The 22,632-nt window shown below is 33.1% G+C and overlaps 1 protein-coding gene and 1 pseudogene across 2 annotated transcripts; both read left to right on the forward strand.

The window, feature by feature from the left end:
* LOC127122312 (cytochrome P450 CYP736A12-like) overlaps nt 1–6,381 on the forward strand; it is a 22,063-nt pseudogene extending 15,682 nt beyond the window's left edge.
* LOC127118550 (cytochrome P450 CYP736A12) lies at nt 4,794–21,256 on the forward strand. Of its 2 annotated transcripts, XM_051048762.1 has the most exons (3): nt 4,794–4,919; nt 19,155–19,703; nt 20,355–21,256. In XM_051048762.1, exons 2-3 carry the CDS (start codon nt 19,161–19,163, stop codon nt 21,192–21,194), a joined length of 1,383 nt encoding a protein of 460 aa, XP_050904719.1. In that variant the 5' UTR covers nt 4,794–4,919; nt 19,155–19,160; the 3' UTR covers nt 21,195–21,256. The 2 variants fall into 2 exon arrangements, with proteins under 2 accessions (XP_050904719.1, XP_050904718.1); XM_051048761.1 differs by lacking the exon at nt 4,794–4,919 and having other exon boundaries at nt 18,981–19,703.
* Nucleotides 21,257–22,632: the final 1,376 nt, after the last annotated feature.

Raw genomic sequence — 22,632 nt, forward strand, 5'->3', positions numbered from 1 at the left:
ATGGATGGCTGAAGGAGCTTGCTGAGTTCACATAGAAGGCATGTGGTCATGTACATTGGATGGAAAGGACTTGCATTTCAAGTTTCAACATAAAATATCAAGAATGCACATAAATGAAAAGAAATTCGAAACACAAAAATGGTAGACCCCAAGGACTATTGTGAGTAATGGTTGGAAAGCTATTGAAATAAGGAACAAAAGTCATGTTGGGAAAAAAATAATTTGGCATGTGAAAATTGATCAAAATTGGCTTGGAAAATTCAAGTATAAAACATATTCAAATCACTTTGAAAAATTAACCCAAAAGTAAGCTTGGCTAAACCCCTCTTTCCTCATGATACACGCTTCAAATGAAAACATCTCTTACATCAAAGTTGTATATATTTTCAAGATGGTAAATCTAGACTCTAAGTTTGTATCATTTGGATTTTCTATGACAAAGTTATGGGCATTTGAAGTTGGATACATTTTCAAATTCAATGAATTAGGTCCAAGATGACCTATAATGTTTTGCATTATCACATGTATTTCCTTTAGGATTATGAAGTTTTGTCCAACATAACATTTGAAGTAGACATCTCAAGCTTTCCAATTACTTTTGTCTCACCCCAAAATCATAAAAATTAAGGAAGTTATTCCCTTGGCAAGTTGACCCAAAATTAGGGTTTCAGTCAAAATGACCTATAATGTTTTGAAATGAATGATGACCTTCCAAGTTTCAAATGGATTTTTTATGAACATGAAAGTTGTTCATATGATTATTATGAACATGTTTTATTTTGGGGTCATCTTCATTTAACAAACACATAAAAAAGTATAGCTCATTGAATCTCAGCTTTGTCATATGACTTGACTGATCAACTTTTCAAAGTCAAACTTCCAATATTGATGATAAATGATTGAGGGGCCTCAAATAGGCTCATGTATGAATAAAATGATAAATGAAATAACTCCCCTTGATTAAATTTGATCAGAGGTTGAGATTGCTTCATGGGCAAGGCACAATCAAAGCATTGTGAAATTAGGGTTTCCTTGGGAAACAATCTTCAAGCCCTTTGGGTTATCTTGATCAAATTGGCAAATTGAGATACTTGGGAGAAATATATGATGATTAGGAACTTTGTGGACCATTGTCATGCTTTTTCTCTTCTTCATCTAGCCATTGCATTGGGCTTAGGAGCCTCCTAGGAGCATTGTGGAGCACATGATCACTTGAGCTTCAAAACAAAAAGAGTTAGTGACATATTTTTGTGCTATTGATTAGTAATCAAATAATAAAAGCAATAACATACAATACAAGCATGCTTGGTGATCTCAAAACACTCAAACAAGTCCCAACCCTAGGGTTAAGGAGCCAAACATGCTATGATCCTTGAGGCAATGCACTTGTGCAATAACATGATGCCATGAGGGATCTTAGGGTCAAAATTAGGGTCTTACAGAGTGTCATTACCATTAAACATAACAAAGAGTAAAAAGGGGCAAGACAAAGATATACCTTTGTGGGCTTGCTATCTCCCTCAGTCTTTGATTCGACTGGCCTTCTGATTATTGTTTTCTTGGGTGGGACCCTAGTAGCTAAAAGAAAATAACATAAAGAAATTAGTGTAAGTTAAGGGTAAATAGCCTAAAAGAGGGGTATGCTTCGAGGAAAACCTTTCGTGTCACACCTTCATATATGTTCGATTCGATGCGAACATCTTCGATCCCTATATGAAGATGCCCTTTGAAACTGTCTAAAGTATGCTTAGTCATAACCACCCGCTGGGCTTTTTTCTGGGACTGATGTCGAAGTATCTTAATGGAGTGCCCACAGATAAACCAGTCTGGAAATGGAGGGGCAAGGGCCACTCCAAAGTCAGCATTAGGCAGTGGAGGAAATTTTGGAGGAAACAATTCGAAAGCCATTTCATAGCGTTTCTCATGAGGAACATACGAAGGAAATTTTAGAGTTTCTATTTTCTTTGAAAAATGTTCTTTGAGCGTGACAGCTGCTTAGCAGATGGTTCGACTAAGATCATCAGGCCTATAGGCAGTTTCAAAGTAATTTTGAAAAGCTTAGATTTGTTTGATAAGTGTGTATGTACCTTTACTGGTCTTTTCCTGCACAAGAAGAAAAGCTTTGTTAAAATGTTGGATAAAGGAAGAGACATCATAGAAGTCTTTAGTATAGTATTTGTTCCACCATCTCCCGAATCTCAAGTGCAAAAAAAGTTAGGCTCGAATGAGAGAGGAGTGAGTTGGGTCCTGCCAGTATATCAAAGTAACTTGTAACTTCGAGGGGTTTAATCGAAGGGTTAAGATCATAGGGGTCAAAAAGGCTTCCCAAATCAGTAGAGATTTTGTCTCTCGTTTTTTGGAAGGAGATGGGAAAGGCCTTGTAAACCATTATCGACCATACTTTCTAGCAGCAAATGGGGTCATGCACGAAGTAAAAACATGGCGCTTGGCGAACATCATTACATAGCCCATGAAAGTTGGTCGAAGGGCTTGTCCTTCGTCATTGGGAGTCAGTTGGGCCAGTTGAATGCCTTCGATCCTTCTGCGTTTTACTTCCTTAGCCTCTTCATCAACGAGGCCTTTATTCGGTAGACTTGCCTCGAACATGGCATTAAGCCAGAGTTATAATAACCAAAAGGGACTAGAGACAAGGAGATTCCCTTTTTCACCCAAGTTCTTCAATTGAGTGACTCCATCACTCAATGATTCATAGAGGCTTGCCAGTATCATTTCACTTAGGCAAACGCTATGTCCAACAGCAGAGACGGTGTCGATGTCTTTGTCATGATAATGTGCGATGTCAGTCGAATACGCTGCTCGAGAGGTCGAAAAGGTTATGGTATCTTAAGAATCAATCTCAGGGTCGTACGTGTGTCCAGTGGGTTTTAGCCCTGTGATAGAGGCTAAATCGAAAAGTGTTGGTGTAGCCATGCCGCATGGGAGGTGGAAAGTATAATGTGTACTATCCTAGAAATACAATGAAGAAACCAACATGGATGCACTATACTCTAATCCTACCTTCGACAACATGATCAGGTCGTAAATTCCCATGTCTTTCCAATTTTAGGCTTTGGTTTTCTCTATTTTCTTTAACCATTCCAAATAATCTATTCAGTCTTTGAATGAAGGGGTAGCGCGAAAAACTCTAAATTCGTTGTTCATGAACCTCAAATCTATGGTTTCACTAGTGTTTTGGTTTTCAACAGCGGTTAGTTCAACCCTAGATTTTTTCGCTTGCCCTATGGGCTTGCATTTATGGTAAGAGGGGAAATATTCTTTAAGTTTGCTAAAATATGTGTTTAAATCAGTTAAAGGCTCAGATAATGCATGAGTTTTTCCAAAAATGGAAACAGGGATAATCACCTGGGAAGCGTAGATCCTGCGTTGTTCCTCCATTTTCGGTTCTGGGATGTATTGTTGATTACCCACCGTTACTGGATTAGGCAATGCGGTGAAAAGAGGAAGCTCCGAAATCTTCTTGGGAGCTTTTGATTTGACAGTTGTGGTCTTAATAGTATGCTCACTTCTTTAGGGGTTTTGCTTGAAGTTGTCATCTCTGTTGAAAGTTGGAAGAGAAAAAGATAATCTGGGTTTTTGTTAAAGATGGTTTGAGGATGAATAGCTAGAGCGTTTGAAAGTTCAGAAAGCATAAAATATGAAATTGGTAAGTTTGTGACTTTTATAAGCAGACTTGGGAGAAAAAACGCTTCAAATCAACATTGATGATTGACAAGTTAGTGGGACACGTGTCTTCCTTGGATAGTGTGATGGAGAGGTGGTAATTAATGTCTAAACCCACGATTTCCTAGAGTCTAGGAAACATGATGATTGAAAATATTCAGTTTTGGGCTGAAGAGACGTGATTAGGAAAAAGGTAATGATGACTCTGACGTCATCAAACAGCTGGGAGAAACTGAAAAGTTTTGCAACATTGCAACATTTGGCAATGTGTCAGAGTTGTCCAAGGCATCGTAGCATGTTCTCAAAAAATGTCTTTTTCTCCTATATGTCGAAAATAACATTTTTGGGGGGCAATTTGTTAGCTCATAATTTCGACGTCCATTTTAGAGTTACCAAAATGGAAATCCCATGTGAAGATGTTTTCGACCGAATCTAATATTAGGAAGATCCAATCGAAAGTCACTGGGTGAGAAGGGTCAGCGTGCAGTTAGGACTTAGAAATATTTCTTTAAATGTTTTGAAGACGGTTTCGATTGGAGATTCAAAATTCAAATAAAGGAGAGAACTTTGTTCTTATTTGAAACTATTGAAGGTACATGTGGAGCCTAATGGATAGTTGCACCCATGCAAAGTGTCATGTGTCTCGACGTGATTGAGGGGCCGTTAGAAACAATTATTTTGATTGAGTATAAATAGAGGGTCTTAGTGTTAGGATCATGGTGTCAAATTGTGTACAGGGTTTGTAAAATTTATCAAGTACCCGTGTGGAGAGAAACGGTTAGTCAAGAAATGTACGTTCATTCTACACCATTGTCCGTTACTTTAGTAATACATTTTTTCTCTATTTTCTAGAAATACTTCTTTATTTCAAATATTCATCTTTATTGCAAGTTATCTTCATTTCTTTTACAATCTCTCTTTTTAATTTGTGTTAGTCTTTTACTGTCTGAGTTTTTTCATTAATCACCATTACCGCAAACATTGTCGAAGTGTTCATATATACTAGAATTTACTTTAAACAATTAGCACATGTCTTAAGATCAATCTGATCGATCCTGTAAGTAACCAAATTTAAATAATTTGAAAGATCAGCGATTATTTATCAATTTTCTGCAACAACACTTTCTTTCCTTCTCTTCACTTTCACACTCACATATCTTTCATTCAAACTTTTCTTTCATCCAAAACAAAAACACAAGAAGCCACCAGGTCCACCAACACTACCTATAATCGGAAACCTTCACATGTCCTTACAGCTTGGTCAAATCCCAACTGTTGTCATTTCATCTTCAAAAACTGCAGAATTGTTCCTCAAAACTCATGACTTAGTTTTCGCAAGCCGACCAAAGATTCAGGCATCTGAGATCTTCTCTTACGGTTCAAAAGGGTTAGGTTTCTCTGAGAAAACTTTGCACTTTGAAACTTCTTAGTGCTTCTAAAGTTGAGATGTTTGCTCCTATTAGAAAACAAGAGTTGAGTGTTTTGGTTAAATCTTTGGAGAAAGCTGCTTTGGTGGGTGAGGTTGTGAATGTTAGTGAAGCTGTAGAGACTCTTGTTGAAAATATTATATATAAGATGCTATTTGGTAGAAGTAAATATGAGCAATTTGACTTGAAGAGCCTTGTTAAAGAAACAATGACTTTATTTGGAGCTTCTAATCTGGCTGACTACATCCCATGGCTAGGACCTTTTGATCTTCAAGTAAGTATGATAATCAATCGTGCTATTGTGTGTGTATCAAAATTTACGTGCTTTCATTGTTTTCTTAAAATAAGTGAAAATATTCAATTAATAATTGATAATATTAATTTAACTCTTTATTAGGGATTAACACAAGCCTGCAAGAGAACAAGTAAAGCACTTGATGAGGTATTAGAGATGATAATAAAAGAGCATGAACAAATTACTAATGCTGACAAAACTCGTAGCGAAGATTTCATAGACACACTACTATCAATTATGCACCAAACCATTGATCTCAAAAATGAACAAAATCCCGTCATTGATCGAAGCACCATGAAGGCAATTTTACTAGACATGATAACAGCGGGAATCGATACATCTGCATCTGTAATTGAGTGGGCGTTATCTGAACTTTTAAGGAATCCAAGAATAATGAAAAAACTTCAAGATGAGATACAAAATGAGATAGGACATATGAGAATGGTTGAAGAGAAAGATTTGAAGAATTTAAGTTACTTAGATATGGTGGTTGATGAGACATTAAGACTTTATCCGGTTGGACCTTTACTAATCCCTCGTGAATGTTGAGAGAATATAATAATTGATTGTTATTTTATAAAGGAAAAAACACGAGTTATAGTAAATGCATGGGCAATAGGGAGAGATCATGATGTTTGGTCACAAAATGCTGAAGAGTTTTATCCCGAAAGATTTATCAACAAGAAAATGAATTTTCATGGACAAGAGATGGAGTGTATACAATTTGGTTCTGGTCGGAGACGCTGTCCTAGAATTCATTTGGGTTTGATTACGGTAAAATTGGTTTTAGCTCAATTGGTGCACTGTTTTAGTTGGAAACTTCCACATAGTATTACTCCTTCAAATTTGAACATGGAAGAGAAATTTGGACTCACTATACCTAGAGCTCAACACTTGCACGCAATACCGAGTTATCGTCTATTAGTTTTAAGGAGGACAATCATATATCATCATGAGAGAAATTGTGTAATATTATAATTTGTTTTACAATAAATTAATGAATACTGTATTTTGGCTAAATAATTTTATATTCATGTGGACTTTAGCCAATTTTTCGTAGGAAACATATTTCACATAGATTCTCTTATTGATAACGGTCCTCAACTAAAACTTTTGTAGATAATTATTATGGTAGGTAGATCTTATGGAAAATTTATCTTCTTGTAAACCTGCAATTAAATCCGTAGGTATACCAGTCATCACATATTTAGTCATTGTTGTTTTCCTACATAGTAATTTCATGAAATAACATTGTATAACTAATGTGTCTCGGGTCTTAGAATCTATTTATTTTCATGATGTGCTTTTGAATGATTTCTAAGTTTAAGTAAACTTGTGTTTCATCATGTTCTGCTATAGCTTATCATCATGCATACTAATTAGTAGCTGTGGTATCACACATTTTGTCAAAAATAAAATGTGTTTCATAAAGAGTTTAATTTGTCAATTTAGTAGCTATAATTTAAATGTCAATAAAAATATATATTAACTTTTTTATGAGACTCTTATCAATTAAAAAAAACATGTTGTAACACCCTAATATCCTAACTCTCTATTTATAAAATGATTTCATTAAATTTTACAAATAAGGCATTACACATTCTTCACCAAACACTTTATTCAATAAAATATCAAATTTATAAGCGCAATAAAAATGCCATCTAACATAATAAGTCTCCATACCAAAAGATAATGGAGCAATTCAAAACATCTCCAAAAAAAAAACACAAGTAACAAAGCAATATGTCTCATTGTTATATATCAGAGCTTTAGCGAAAACTAAACGGATCAACAAAACAATAAAAAAAAAATGAAGAGGCATCAAACGTCATCCTCCAGCTTAAAAGTAGTTGCTCCTCTAGCTGATTATCTATATCCCAAGAGAATACAGAACACCACAACAAAGAAAATAGGAGTGAGAATAAGCTCAAAATATGCTAACGGTGCAAAAGTAACAAATGGCAGTACAACAAAACATCAACGCGAACATGTCATTCACAACTCTCACAAATAATCAACATCATTATAAAACAATCACAATCGTCACCAAATCATAAGTACAGATGTGTATGCAATTTACTCATCTTCTTATCATCAAATGAATGTGGTACCAAGCTACTCACAATTGGATGTTAGAGTTATGTTAGTGAACAATCTCATCACCAATCATCATCAATCACTTTCTTCGATATTCATGATGCATGACAATGCGAGAACAATGTAATATGAAAATCATCACCAATGGTTCTTATCTGAACCTCATTAATCACCATAATGCAACACCATATGTTAACATCACCAATATACATATAAACATATTAATATGCAACAATACATCATCAACAATTGATTTCAACGCGACACTCCACCCAAACTTTCCAAACAGTATTAAAAAACATAAACAGTCACCGCTCTCGAAAAAAACTTGAAATATCAAATCAACCAATCATAATCGGTCAACTGCAAGGACTGGCGGTCAACCCGTCACCAGGCTGATGGTCGTCACTCTCTCTCTCTCTCTCTCTCTCTCTCTCTCTCTCTCTCTCTCTCTCTCTCCCTCTCTCTCTCACACACACACACAAAATCGTCACTTTGCTGACGCCTGAACCAGAAACCCGTCTCAGGGACCATGACGGTGACCCCATCACCATGCTAACGTCTGTCAGCTCTCCCAATTGAATGATGGTTATCCCGTCACATTGGTGACGTCCGTCACCGTTGAGCAGATTGTAAAATATACATTATTTTTCATTCGAGCATTCTTAAAACTCCTATTTCAACCCCAAATCACCCAAATTACATAGAAACATATCACCCAAATTATATTAAATAGGAATCTCATCAAATCAACACTACTTAAACATCAACACCAATTTATCATGTAATTTCATCACCATGTTCATGATATCAATTCATATTCACATGAACAACAACATTTAGATTCATATCATCACATCATGTATAATTTCCAGCATAACACATAACACAAATTTCATATGTTTCACAATAATCATAACATAACCTACACAACGTTTTCTCTAAATCACATAAGCATCAACAATGGTGGTAAAAATGAGAAAATCTAGAAGAGGGTGATGACTCTTATTTATCCTTCATGCAATTGACACTCATATTAGAGTAATCCCCCTTACCTCAATTTCCAACAAGGATCTAAGCTTTTGCTTATGGCTTCTTCTCCAACCTAGGTTTGTCTCTTTTCCACTCTTGCCTTTTTGCCCAAATTAGCATGTATTCAGTTGTTCTCTCCCAAACTTTTCTACTTATTTTTATTTCTCCAAATTATCATGTACTTATTTTTAAAAAACTTAATTCCAATTACTAATATTTTTATTTCTCCCCTTAACTTTTGGGTTCTCACTTTTTACCACACTAATTTCCTCAATAATCTATTTCAACTCCCATATCCCACTATTTCATATTTTACTCAATTTCTTTTATTTTTAATTAATGGAAAATCTTGATAATTCATGTAAATTCTACCCCACCTCATACCGCCCCACCAAATTCACATAATGTCACACCCTAAAATTTGCCCACAATTTTATCTGTTCTTTCTATTTTGGGTCATTTGTTGTGTCACTAGAGTTTGTCATAGTCAATTGTGTTATCTGAGGCATTGAGCCCTATATTATGTATTTTGCATTCTGTCTGAGTCTTTAGTCCTTGACCGAGTCATTTTGATACATCTGAGTCTTTTGTTTATCTGAGTGAGTTGCATGTGTTAAAGTCAAAGGTCAAACAAGTTGATTAAAAAGTCAAAGTGGAACCATTTTGACTTTTTATCTTTTTCTTTACTTGTTTATTTTAATTAATTCATTATTTTGTTATTTATGCATTTTCATTTTATCAATTACTTTTCATTCATTTTTTATCAATTTTTTTATTATTAGGTCAGTCATTTATTTATATTATTGTCATTTTTTTTTTTATTTTATTATTTTGTTTTTGTCTAGTTTGTGAAACCGTAAAACATAAAAAAAAATCTAAACTTGCTTCAACTGGATCAAATCACACCAAAAATTCAAATTTTTATTACATCATATTCGGAATACAAGGCCCATAATTTTTTCCTTATTCGTACAAACTTAAGCCCTAAGTAAACATCAGAATCACATCAGAATCAAGCTCAATAAAAATTTCCTAAAACTTGAACAATCACATTGAATCCTTTTACATAATTCCTACTTATAAAAACCCTAAGGATTTTACACAGAGGGGACACGGAAAAAAACCCTAACCTCCACATTGAAGACAAACTATGTCAAAAGGCTCTAGCCTCCGTTGCTCCTTTGCAAACCCCATCTGAACCTCATACCAAAGAGAAAAAGAAGTTAGAAAAGGAGCAGGAGAGAGAGCTGAGAAAGTACACAAAACAGAGAGAAGGAAAAGTGAAGGAAGGAGTGCATTACCTAGGAGTTCACTGCAGGGTCGGTTGGTAGCTTCTTTTCCTTTTTTATTACTTCTTAATCATGGTTGTATATGCTAGAGTTTTGGGATAAGTTAATTTTTAGGGTTTCTGGTTTTGATGCATAAATTTGTGCTATTTTGTTTGGTTTGTTTTTGTATGTGTGTTTAGCTTTAATTTGGGGTCGGTTTGATGTTGGTTTAGGTCCAACAGAGGGTAGGCTTTTGATTTTGGGGTTGTGGTTTTTTGTTTTGATTTCATTATTTGGTTAGTTGATCTGTGTTTAGGATGTATCAATCTATGTTTTGAGTTTGTTTTGGGGTATTTTTGGAAATTTTGGTTAGGGTTCGAAGGTTAGGGGTGAAGATTCATCATGCTCATGATGAACATGATGAAGGTTTGAAGGTTCTGGGTTTAAGGATGAAATTTGATGGTGGTTCAGGCTTTGTCACAACGGATGAACGGGTGGAGACGATGTTGTTCTTCATGTTCATATGAACATGAAGAACAAGGTTTGAAGTTGGTGGTGGACTTAGGTGGTGCTACAGATGTTAAGAGGACTGGTTTTGGCTTTCTGATGAGGGATGAGTTAGAGAGAGGTCAGTGAGTTTGAGAGAGTATATAGAAGAGGAAGAGAATGAAGAGAAAGAGAAATAGGAAATGAGCATTGATTTCGGGATGAGGAATTTATATACTCTCTCTCCATGCTCTGGGATCAGGACGTGTGTGTGTCTCTCTCTTCAGAGCCCTCAGATCACCATTCCAGCGTAATCTCCTGTATGCCTTCCCACTAGAACGTCTTAATAATGTCCTTTGATTCCTGATCAGATGGTTTAACACATTTTTCCCATAATAAATTAAATCCATTAGACCAATTTGATGACCCCGCTTTACCCAGGATTTTTTTTTCTGTTTTAAACCCCCCCCCCTAGTTTGGGCCCTGATTTCCTTTATTCACAACTCCCCCATTTCTTTTGCACCCCTCTATTTTTTTATTCATTTTTTATTTGGTTTAGTTTAATTAATTAATTAAATTCTTTTTCATTTATTTTATTTTAATTTAATTATTGTTAGAAAAATACAAACAAAAACAAATATTAAATTACCAAAAATAAAAATAAGGTTTCAAATATACAAAGGTAGTTTTATCTCGTCTTAAATTAAATTCCTATATAACATACCTCTAATTAAATAGGGAGGAATGAGTGAATGCATATTCACATGTTTATCAAATAATCGAGGGCTTAGCGCACGCATCGTCTGAACAATCATTTCTCTCCCACAAACGATTTTCACAATAAACTTAGTATTAAAAGAGAAATGGATTTGTTTCTCAAACAATCTAAGGCTCAACGTATGTTTTACCTGAATCGGTTATTCTTCCTTCATATTTAAAAATATCCTCAACTCATCAAATTAATTTGTTTTTCCTTGTGCAATCAAAATGAACTTTTTTCACAAAAGGATAGTGTTTCATTTATTTTGACATAAAATACAAACAAACGCTTCAGCCTCCATAGTGCGAGCATTCAAGAAAATGTTCTAACCGCTTGAATGTGACTTAAACACCATTCTCTAAAAACAACCAACACACAAATATTTTATACCAAATAACTACACAACCTTGAGTTCTCCGTCACACATGGGGATACGTAGGAGCGAGATTCAACATCTCGTCAGACCCATTAACAAAACACTAAAATTTCCCCCATTTATATAAAAGTTCTTTTAATAAACAGAGAACTTAAAACATCTTTAAGTTAAGCATTATATTCCCTAAGCTAATTAGAATATTCTTGTTGAGTATAATAAATGTGAGGGATGCTAATACCTTTCCGTCGCTTAACCGACTTCCGAACCCTAAACTGGTTGCGAGAACCATGTTTTTATCCTTCAAGGGTTTTATGGATGCATCCCTTTAAAAATAAAAACATTGGTGGCGACTCCGTAAATCGATGGTACTTTTGTTTGATTTAAAATTTTATAAAAGAGTATCCTTATGATCATGATTATCTAAACCGATGGTACTTTTGTTTGATTTTAAAATTTATAAAAGAGTATCCCTATGATCATGATTATCTACTTGTGATTTACTCGAGTAAAACTCTCTTTTTTGTTCTGCTATGAGAATGCTGATTTTTGCAAAACTGAAATAGATATAAATACTCTTATCTCTATTCAGAGTATATGACATTCTCATGAATCAAATAATTACCTACTTCCGTAGAGTATCCAGTTTGTTCATAAACCATTAAGCAAGGCAGTTTTTAAAATAATTGTCTCAATTCCATGTGTTGAACTCACAAACCAAGTAAATATTTTACTAGCTAATTCGAGGAACCAATCAAAACTAATCTTGAGCTAAGTTCTAAAACAAAAACAAGAACCTCGAAAGAATAACACTTTTGAAATAAACTAACAACGGCATGACACGAGTATCAAAGTTTCCTCACAAGTAGTTTTTACCCTCAAGGCACTAAGATAACATTTTGGTGAAGAAGAAATATCACTAAGAATGGAGGAGAGTAATAAAATAGAGAGTAATAGGAAAAGTTTGAATTCTTATGTGATTTCAACAGAGGAGAGTTCTCGATTATATAGGTGAGAATATGGCTCATAAAAGGAATCAATCCATGAGTCAAATTAATGTGATAATCAATTAGTCCAATCGATTATTATACCTAAATAATGAATTGTTCAAGCCACAAATAGAAGTTTTTGATACTTAGCAGTTCCTAATCCTTAAGATCCTTTTTCTAATCAGCTATGAATGTTACAAAGCAAAATAGTCAATTAGAGGATTATGGCTAATAGATTATCCAGTTGTAAAATGGCTCCAAATTATCATACAATTCCCTAATCGTTTGGCTAGAGCTGGAAAATATTTTTAGGTGATTTTAGAAAGTAAAATGAGGTTCCTCAAAGGCTTTAAGTATGTGTATGTGTGTGTGTGGGGGGGGGGGGGGTGCGTGTGACTATCCTTAGTATATTAGGAGTTACTCTCCTACTTTCACAAGAGTCTGGTAACTCAGACAAATATGACTAGGAGAGCTTTGACACTTCCTCTCTTTAACAACTCCAAAGCTTTAAGTTCCTTTTACATATACACTGATCATATAAACACTTCACTAGAACCTTGAATCTTCTGCTTGATGAGGCTTTATATATCTTCAAGTAAGACACCATCATCAGATATTCGGAAAGATATAACCATCAACTTCAACAAGAATTTGTGTTGTTGTCATCAAAACATCAAGACAGTCGACAACATCCAGATCATTAGCTTCATACCAGCAAGCATATAAATACATATTCCATCTCCCTTTTATGATGACAATTCATCTCTCAGGGGGTGTTAAAAGAGAAAAACATAGATATAAAGTTCCGAGTGATTAAACTCCCTCTGACATGAGTCAAGAGTATACTTCTCCCCCTCAAGAATGCATTATTTATATCTATTTGGAAGAGTTTGAAACTCATGATACAGAAAAAAGTTAAAACATCCTTATGGCCTCTAATTGAGCTACATGAGCATAGGTTTATTGAATTTTATGTCTTCCTATTGATTCTAACCCTTCACAAAAATTCTAGTTTTGTTTCCTAAAACATTTCCATCTTTGTTGATATTATTATGAAAAATCCAACGGGTATCAATCACTTGATTAGCTAAAGTTTTTAGAACAAGTTCCTAAACTTTTTTTCGTTAAAATTGACTAAACTCCCCTTGCATGGCAAGAGACCAATGTTCATCAATAATAGCCTCGTAAATTCCTTTTGGCTCAATTTTCGAAACAACGGCCACAAAATTACATACCTTGTTAAGGGAGTGTCGAGTAGTAACTCCCTTGGAAATATCTCCCATGACATTCTAAGTGTAATGGTCATTGGTTGTCCAACACTCCCTTGGAAGATCTTGATGATCTAGAGAAGTTTCCTCATTTAGATCTTGAACTTATTCTTGATCTTGACTTTGTTCTACTTCCTGATCATTATCCATTTCTTTTAAGGTTGTCTTTTCCTATATAGATGCTTAATCAAAAACCTCTACTTCTAATAATTTAGGTTAGTTTCATCAAAATTAACGTGAAAAGATTTTTTTGTCGTCATGGTTCTTTTTTTTAATGACTCTAAGAGCTTTGCTCAAAGTGGAATATCCTATGAATATGCCTTCACCAACTTTTGCGTCAAATTTTTTTTAGAATACCCTTCCCATTGTTAAGGATAAAGAACTTTCTCCCAAAGACATGTAAGTAAGAAGTATTTAACTTTATTCCTTTATATAACTTATAGGGCATCTGCTTCAGAATTGGTATTATCAAGACATAATTCATAACATAGCAAGCAATGCTTATTGCATCAGGCCAAAACTATTTTGGAAGATTTGTCTCGAGCATCACCCTCGTAAGCTCTTTTAGAGATATGTTTTTTTCTCTCTAGTACCAAATTTTTATTGGGGAGATTGTGGAGTGGAAAAATTATGTTGTACACTTTTCTCGTTAAAAAATATTTTGAATTCCTCATTTTGGGATTCTCCACTGTGACCTCTTCGGATGGATGCAATGCTTAATCCTTTTTTTTTGGATAACCTTGGCTAGTTTGCTAAAGGTAGCAAACGCATCTAATTTATGATATAAGAGTAATGTTCATGTATATAGAGAGTAGTCATACACAATTATAAGGGTGTAGAGATTTCCACCAAGACTTACAATTCTAGATGAACCAAAAAGATCCATGTGAAATCATTTTAAAGGCCGTTTGTGGAAGTTATATTTTTCGCTTTAAAAGAAGCCCTTAATTGCTTACTCTTTTAGAACCTATTACATAATATGTTCTTTTTGAAATATAAGTCTAGAATAGCAATTACGAGATCCTTGTGAACCAACTTGTTTAAGTGGTCCACATGGATATGAGTTATCCTCATTTTCTATAGCCAAGATTCATCCTTGTTACTCAGGAGACATACATCACTTGATGGAATTTTATTTAAATTCCCTGATTAGGTATTTCCACTTCTTGAGCTTGTAAATAGAATTTAATTTTATTTAAACTTTATGACTTTGCATCTAGAATAATAAAAAGTTATAATGTTACCTTCGTCACATAATTGACTTATACTAAGTAAATTATGCTTTAATCTTTCAACCAAAAGAATTTCTCAAATCATTGGATTTGGGGACTTACTGACGGTACCAAAACCTAAAATCTTTCCATTATTATTGTCACCAAAAGAGATAAAGCGTCCATTATTAGTAGTGAAGGAGGAGAACAGAAAGCTTCATCACCGATCATATGCTTCGAAAAGTCGCTATCATGATACCATTTTGCATTCGAAATTGTAAAGTGTTCCTACAATAAAAACTCACGTCTTAAACTTTAGGTACCCATACCATTTTGGATCTTTTACTATTAGTTCCATAAATACTTTCACAAATGGATTTTATAATAAGATTATAAAGATGCAATGAGGCCGGTATATTTTTAATTTTGCGCTCACAATACTTTATATTAAAGTATTAATGAGGATGCCCTTGTTTGCTATCGTGACTCTTTTTAATTAAATAAAATGGAGCAATATGACCATCTTTATTACAATATATATATTTTAAGGGTTTTCAATGAGATGTAGGTTTACCATTTCAAATATTACTAAATTTCATACTATTGTTCTTGCGTTAATAGCTAAGACCGTCTTTATTGTAGGAAGCACTTTGATTTCCTAGCAAAAGATTCAAATTGTATCTTTCTTTATAAAAATTTCCAAATGTTTTTTGACTATCACACATTTTGTTTTTCAAAATCACATTTATCGCACTTGACAAGTTCATTTAACTCTCCTTAGAAGGAGAAGAGTTTTGGACTAGATCATTTTGTCTCACCCTAATAATTTCTATTACTTCCAACAAGTTTTTATTTTATAACTCAAGGTAAGAAATAATATTCTTGGAGGTAGAGACAACTTGTTCTAATTTGATATTTCTTTTGTTAGTTTCTTACAAATGAGGTATAAATCTTGATAATAAAAGTGAGAGGTTACCTCGTCATCTTGATTATGTTTCGTTAGGCATATGTTAGCTTTTTCATCATTTGAGGACTCCATGTCATTGTTATCCCACATGATGTGAGCCTTATTGCCCTTTTTCTAAGATTTCTTGGATTTCTTTTGATTCTTATTTGCCTTTTTCCATAGAGGACATATTGTTCTAATATGTCATTTCTTTCCACATTGACATCAAGTAAAAGTAAATGAAGTTTTTCTTCACTTTCATTTTTCTCCTCTTGTTATTGTTTCTCATGCTGTAAGAATTTTCTGAAGTTTCATACCATGAGTGGTATGTCACCACCAGAGTCAGAATCTTTGGCTTTTAGAGCTATAATTTTGTTCTTCTTTTCTACTTCCTTATCCATAGCAAGCTTTTCTATCTCCATCACATGTTCCTGTAATTTACCAAAAATAATATGTGTGTGTGTGTGCTAAATCCCTAGATTCAAAAATCACAATGACTTTAGGTTGCCAACTATGCTTTAGGGATTGAATAATTTTCACAACCGATTACTCATTTGCAATTTTTTTACCATAGTTCTCATATGACTCATGCTATGGGTAAATCATGTTTGCATTTTACTGATTATCTCAAAGTTAGAAACTTACAAAAAAAACATCAAGCCCAAGAGGGATAATGATGATCGTATTCACCTTCAAATAGTATTGCACATTTTATTTAGCATCTTGCATCCAATCCTTTTTAATTTTGTTCTCTACAACACCATCAACTTTGTGCGTAGGAACAAATCCATCTTCCTTTACAATCTTCTAAATACTACGATTCATCCCATCGATGAATAACTTCATCCTCTCTTTCCATAAACTATACCCTTCTCCATTAAAGGATGGGAGTTTGAATTTTGAAACGATTGAAGTCATTTCCTACATCCTGGGATGGTTAATATTTCACAGGAGGAGTTAAGATTTAATGTTACTTGTTAAACATGTGAATCCAAGTACAAGAGAGGGGTGAATTATGGTATATAAAGTTCATGATAAATTAAAAAAATATATTATTTAAAACACAAAATTTGTGTTTTTTTTAAATTGTGAAGGGGAGTCTAGGGAAGTCGGGAGCACCAACAGACACACATGCTCCATGACCACAAGAAATGGAGACACCACATATCCACCAAAAATCTTAAGGCATTAGTTAAATGGTTCCTCTCTCATAAATCTAATATTAAACTCATTCATAGACGATGTGGGACTTTAACCATTCATACTTGCACCCAACGTCCTCCCCCACAAGATTTTACATTGGCTTATCTCCCCCTCCCCCCAACTTAACAAGAGCTTTTCCTTAGGTTAAGCTAAAGAAATAAGTATTGATTTTACTGGCTAATCTAAATAATGAAACTAAATTCTTACTAGGCTAAGTTCTAGACCCAAATAAATATTTTCACTGATTTATCTCGAAAATAAAAAAATACTTTATAGAGAATGATACTCTTGAAATAAACTAATAATGATATATCAATACGAATCTTTTCTCAAAAGTAGTTTACCCTCACAGTGCACTAAGGAAACTTTTTAGCGAAGAATAAATATCATTGAGAAAAGAGGAGAGTAATAAAATAGAGAGAAATAGGAAAACTCTGAATTCTGATGTGATTTCAGTTGAGGAGAGTCTTCCTTTATATTTGAAAAAATTTGGCTCAAAAGAAAACAATCTATGGGCCGAATTAATGTGATGATCAATTAGATCAATCGATTATTACACCCAAATAATCAATTTTTCAAGCCATAATTGATATGTTTTAATATTTAGTCGTTACTGATTATTGAGAGCCTTGTTCCAATTGATTCTGAGTGTTACAAAGTAAAATAATCGATTAGAGGATTAGGGCTAAATGATTATCTAGTTGTAAATTGGCTCCAAACTTATTAAACGATTCCCTAATCGATTAGCTAGACGTTAAAAATATTTTCAGGTGATTTTAGCATGTAAAGAGAGGTTCCTCAAAGTCAAATTATACTGGTCATGAGTTTGATCCCCAGTAACAACATTTTTTAGATTATCAAAACTACGCTACTTTTTACCTTTGCTGGAAATGATACCTGAGGTAAAATAGCTTGTTTACATAATTTTTGTTGTAACCTATTTTTTCTTTTCAATCTAAAAACATCAAATTTATTGAAAAAGTTTGAATCTCCGTCATCATCATCACCACCATTATCATCAACAACAAATACATATATAGAATCGTTAGCATTAAATTTCAACAACAACAACAAGATCCATAAAATCTTTGAACATTAAGTTTCAAAAACAACACCAACAACAAGAACAATAAATAAATAAAATAAACAAAATCATTAAATATTTAATCTCAACAACAACAACAACAATAACATTAAACATTTTACATAACACAATAAAAATTAAGATTGTTAAGTTACATTTATGCTCTCCTAATTAACATTAAACATTTCTAGCAAGCAATTACAAGAGAAGAAATTACATTAAGGAATCAACCTTGAAATTTTTTCCTACTTTTGCAATCAATCTCATAGAATAATGTTATACTTTATTGTGTTCCTTTCATTATCATTGTTTTCATTATATTAAATTTGCATTTCAGCATTTTGGATCCAAAATTGATAGTTAAGATATTCACGTTCTTATTGATTGGTGATAGTTTCACACGGATTATTGATGTTTCATTGAGTATTGATGAGTTGGTCGTATATTGGATAAAAAAAATTCCCTTATTTGTTAGCTCAGTCAATGTATATATCATAAATAAAAAATAAAATATAAAATAAAATACTTTTCTCCTAGAGTGTCACCTCAATCGAGGTAATAGATCATAAATAAGAAAAATGAAATAAAATAAAATAAAAGATACTAAAATATAATTCAAAGATTTGAAAGTATTTCTTGTAAATATTTTTCTCTTGGTTTGTCATCTTGGTTTGTCATATCGGTAAAAAGTCATAAACAAAAATATATAAAAAAACAAGAGTTGAAAAGTATTGGCACTTAATTAGCAAAGTAGGGTGAATGGTGTCATATGGTGTAGCGTTTAGAGATAATCCACAAACAAACAAACATGTACTAGTATATAAGACTGACTTGGAATCGTGAAATCCTCAACCTTGTGACTTCACCAAAACCAAACACATCGTAACATGTCTTCTCCAACTGCACTAGCAATAATTTCTCTCCTTATCTTCACTTTCATATACCTATTATTCACAACCTTTTTTCATCCAAAACAGAAAAACAGTAACAACAAAAAGCCACCAGGTCCACCAACTCTACCGATAATCGGAAACCTTCACATGTTAGGCAAACTTCCACATCGAACACTTCATTCACTCTCCAAAAAATATGGTCCAATCATGTCCTTACAACTTGGTCAAGTACCAGCTGTTGTCATTTCATCTTCAAAAGCAGCAGAACTATTCCTCAAAACACACGACCTAGCTTTCGCAAGCCGACCAAAGATTCAAGGATCTGAGCTCATGTCTTATGGTTCCAAAGGGTTGACCTTTTCTGAGTATGGTCCTTATTGGCGTAGTGTAAGGAAACTTTGCACTTTGGAACTTCTTAGTGCTTCTAAAGTTGAGATGTTTGCTCCTATTAGAAAACAAGAGTTGAGTGTTTTGATTAAATCATTGGAGAAAGCTGCTTTGGTGGGTGAGGTTGTGAATATTAGTGATGCTGTAGAAAATCTTGTTGAAGATATTATATTTAAGATGATATTAGGTAGGAGTAAGTATGAGCAATTTGACTTGAAGAGGCTTGTTAGAGAAATAATGGTTTTATTTGGAGCTTTTAATCTGGCTGATTATATTCCTTGGTTAGGAGTATTTGATCTTCAGGTATATACCTTCTCCTTGTGTTCTTGATTATAAACAAAAATAATTATTTCTTATTTAAGAAAAATTCGAAATTTGAGAATGATATATGATTTTGTTGTTGTTTTCTATCACTTCTTCATGGTATTTTTATGGTAATAATACAACAAAAATATTAAAAAAACAAAATCTTATGTCATTTTTTTAAGTTGGACAATCATTTTTAAAATGAGAAAATTAAATATGTGAATTAAAACGATATTTTTTATCATGAATATTATTTTCTTCATCATTAAACGAAGTGGTATTTATCAACAAAAACAAACACAAATACGATTGTAAGATTAAGTTATAGCATCACATTTAATAATATCGATTTTTACCTTTCATCTAAAAATTGCATATACTTTTGAATTGTTTTTATTTTTCTTCTCTATCTCAACTCAAACACAAATTAGATATATTTTTATATGACCATGTTTATTTGTTACAATTAAGTAAGAAAAAGAAAAACAAAACCCATTAGATCAAGGTAAATAATGAGATGAGAAAAATCCACATTTTTTTTAAAAGTCAAATCTTTAATTTTCCATATGGTTTTATGGTTTTATTATGTTTACTAAAAGTATTTATTTTATAAACGTTATTATATATATCTAATTAACTCCTTTATAGGGATTAACACGAGGTTTCAAGAAAATCAGTAAAACATTGGATGAGATGCTAGAGATGATAATATCAGAGCATGAACAAATTACTAATGTAGATAAAACTCGCCGTGAAGACTTTGTAGACATACTTCTTTCGATTATCCACCAGACCATTGATCACGATAGTGAGCAAAATCATGTCATTGATCGAACAAACATCAAGGCTATTTTACTCGACATGATAGTGGCATCAACTGATACCTCTGCTATATCAATTCAGTGGACTTTATCTGAACTATTAAGGCATCCAAGAGTGATGAAAATTCTTCAAAATGAAATACAAGATGAAGTAGGAAATAATAGAATGGTTGAAGAGGATGATTTGAAAAAGTTAAAGTACCTAGATATCGTAGTTGATGAAACCTTAAGACTTCGTCCTACTGCACCTTTTCTAATTCCTCGTGAATCTAGAGAAAGCGTCATAATTGATGGTTATTTAATAGAGAAAAAGACTCGAGTTATGATTAATATATGGATAATAGGGAGAGATCCTAATATTTGGTCCAAAAATGCTGAAGAGTTTTATCCAGAGAGATTTATTGACAAAAAAATGAATTATCAAGGACACGAGTTTGAGTCTCTCCCATTTGGTTCTGGTCGTAGGGGTTGTCCTGGAACTCAATTGGGCTTAATTACTATTAAGTTGGTTGTTGCTCAATTGGTGCATTGTTTTAACTGGGAACTCCCATATAATATTAATCCTTCCAACTTGAACATGGAGGAAAAATTTGGACTCGCAACACCAAGAGCCCAACATTTGCATGCAATACCGCATTATCGTTTGGTTGATGTCAAACACGAATAAATCTATGTATATTCAACAAGTTTGTGATTAATCAATATAATAAGTACAGTTGGTCTATTTTTGATGTTTGAGTTTATTAAAGTATTATTGAGTAATATATTATACTATTTATTATCTCTAACAATACTTGAAAATTGAAAAATGTTATATAATGAATAAAACTTCCCAAAACAATATAAATGTACAACGGTTTCGATTGTATTTGATAAACAAGGAATAATTAGACTAAAATTACTTGTACCCTAAGGCAAACTAAGTTTCGGTAAGTTTGTAGTTCTATTGTCAGCTAACTTGTTTTAAGGCATAGATGGATATAAGTGACTTTAAGGTCAAGGGAAAATTTCATATAAATCTCTTTATCTAAAATAAGGTGAATGTTAGTCATTTAACTATAGAAATAAAGGTTTCAAGATAAACCCGATCTTCTCTTTGATTGAATCTCTTACCTACTACACAAAATTTGTACCGTTCAATAAACTTGTTGGCTAAAAATTTAATTATGAAGATCCTTTTGTAATACAAAGTAAATTCTTGGGAAGTATGATAATTAGTATTGTAAGGGAAAACAATCTCAAAAAACACAAGATCTCTAACAATGCAAATTTTTTTACCATGTAAACCAAATAATATACCATTTTTGACACCCAATTTGTGTCATAGAAAAATACATTTTCTACTTCTAGATTCTAGATTTTTAGAGCTAATAGCATAAATCAAACATCTGAAAAGTTATAAATTAGTGTAATTGGGTTGTTTGTTGTACATTATGAAAAAGGAGTGTTGTGCTTTAAAAATTTGAAAGGCAGTCTATTAATTAAGAAAACAACATGTGAGAGGCTATGGGTCCAAAATAATTTAGGTAGATTCGATTGAAAAATAAGAGATCTAACATCACTTAAAAAGTGTTAATCTAGATGACGGATACCATGTTGCATAAAAAAATATTTTAAGAAAAATTCCAGACTATTATTAGAACTGGTTGTTTTTATAGTGGTTTAAACTGAGTTTGAATTAGAGCAATGAAGGCTTTAATAAGAGTAGCAGTTTCAAATTTAAGTTTTATAAGATATGTGATACTCCAATTTTGAACCTCAATTGCTGAATCAATGCATTCATCGAATCATTAACATCATATGCATATCATAACATGTATAATGTTCAAATTGTCAGTCAGAATAATTTTTCGGATTTACAGACAGATCGGCTAAACTGAATGTCAACTGTGCGTAAAATCAGTGGACAAAAAAGTTCAAAATCGAGCTTACAGATGTCAATTATATTAATCTATGTTTTGCGTAGTTTAACCTGACATGCTCGTTTTATTTTTGGACTTGTTTTGGTCGTATTTTGATCAGTCTAGGCCTATTAACCGATAAAAAATTATTTCAAGATTAAATCAAATGATGTATATTTTCAAGAAGTTTATTTCACGCTAATT

Source organism: Lathyrus oleraceus, chromosome 2 (assembly GCF_024323335.1).
Source record: "Lathyrus oleraceus cultivar Zhongwan6 chromosome 2, CAAS_Psat_ZW6_1.0, whole genome shotgun sequence".
In the NCBI taxonomy this organism is placed as follows: domain Eukaryota; kingdom Viridiplantae; phylum Streptophyta; class Magnoliopsida; order Fabales; family Fabaceae; genus Lathyrus; species Lathyrus oleraceus.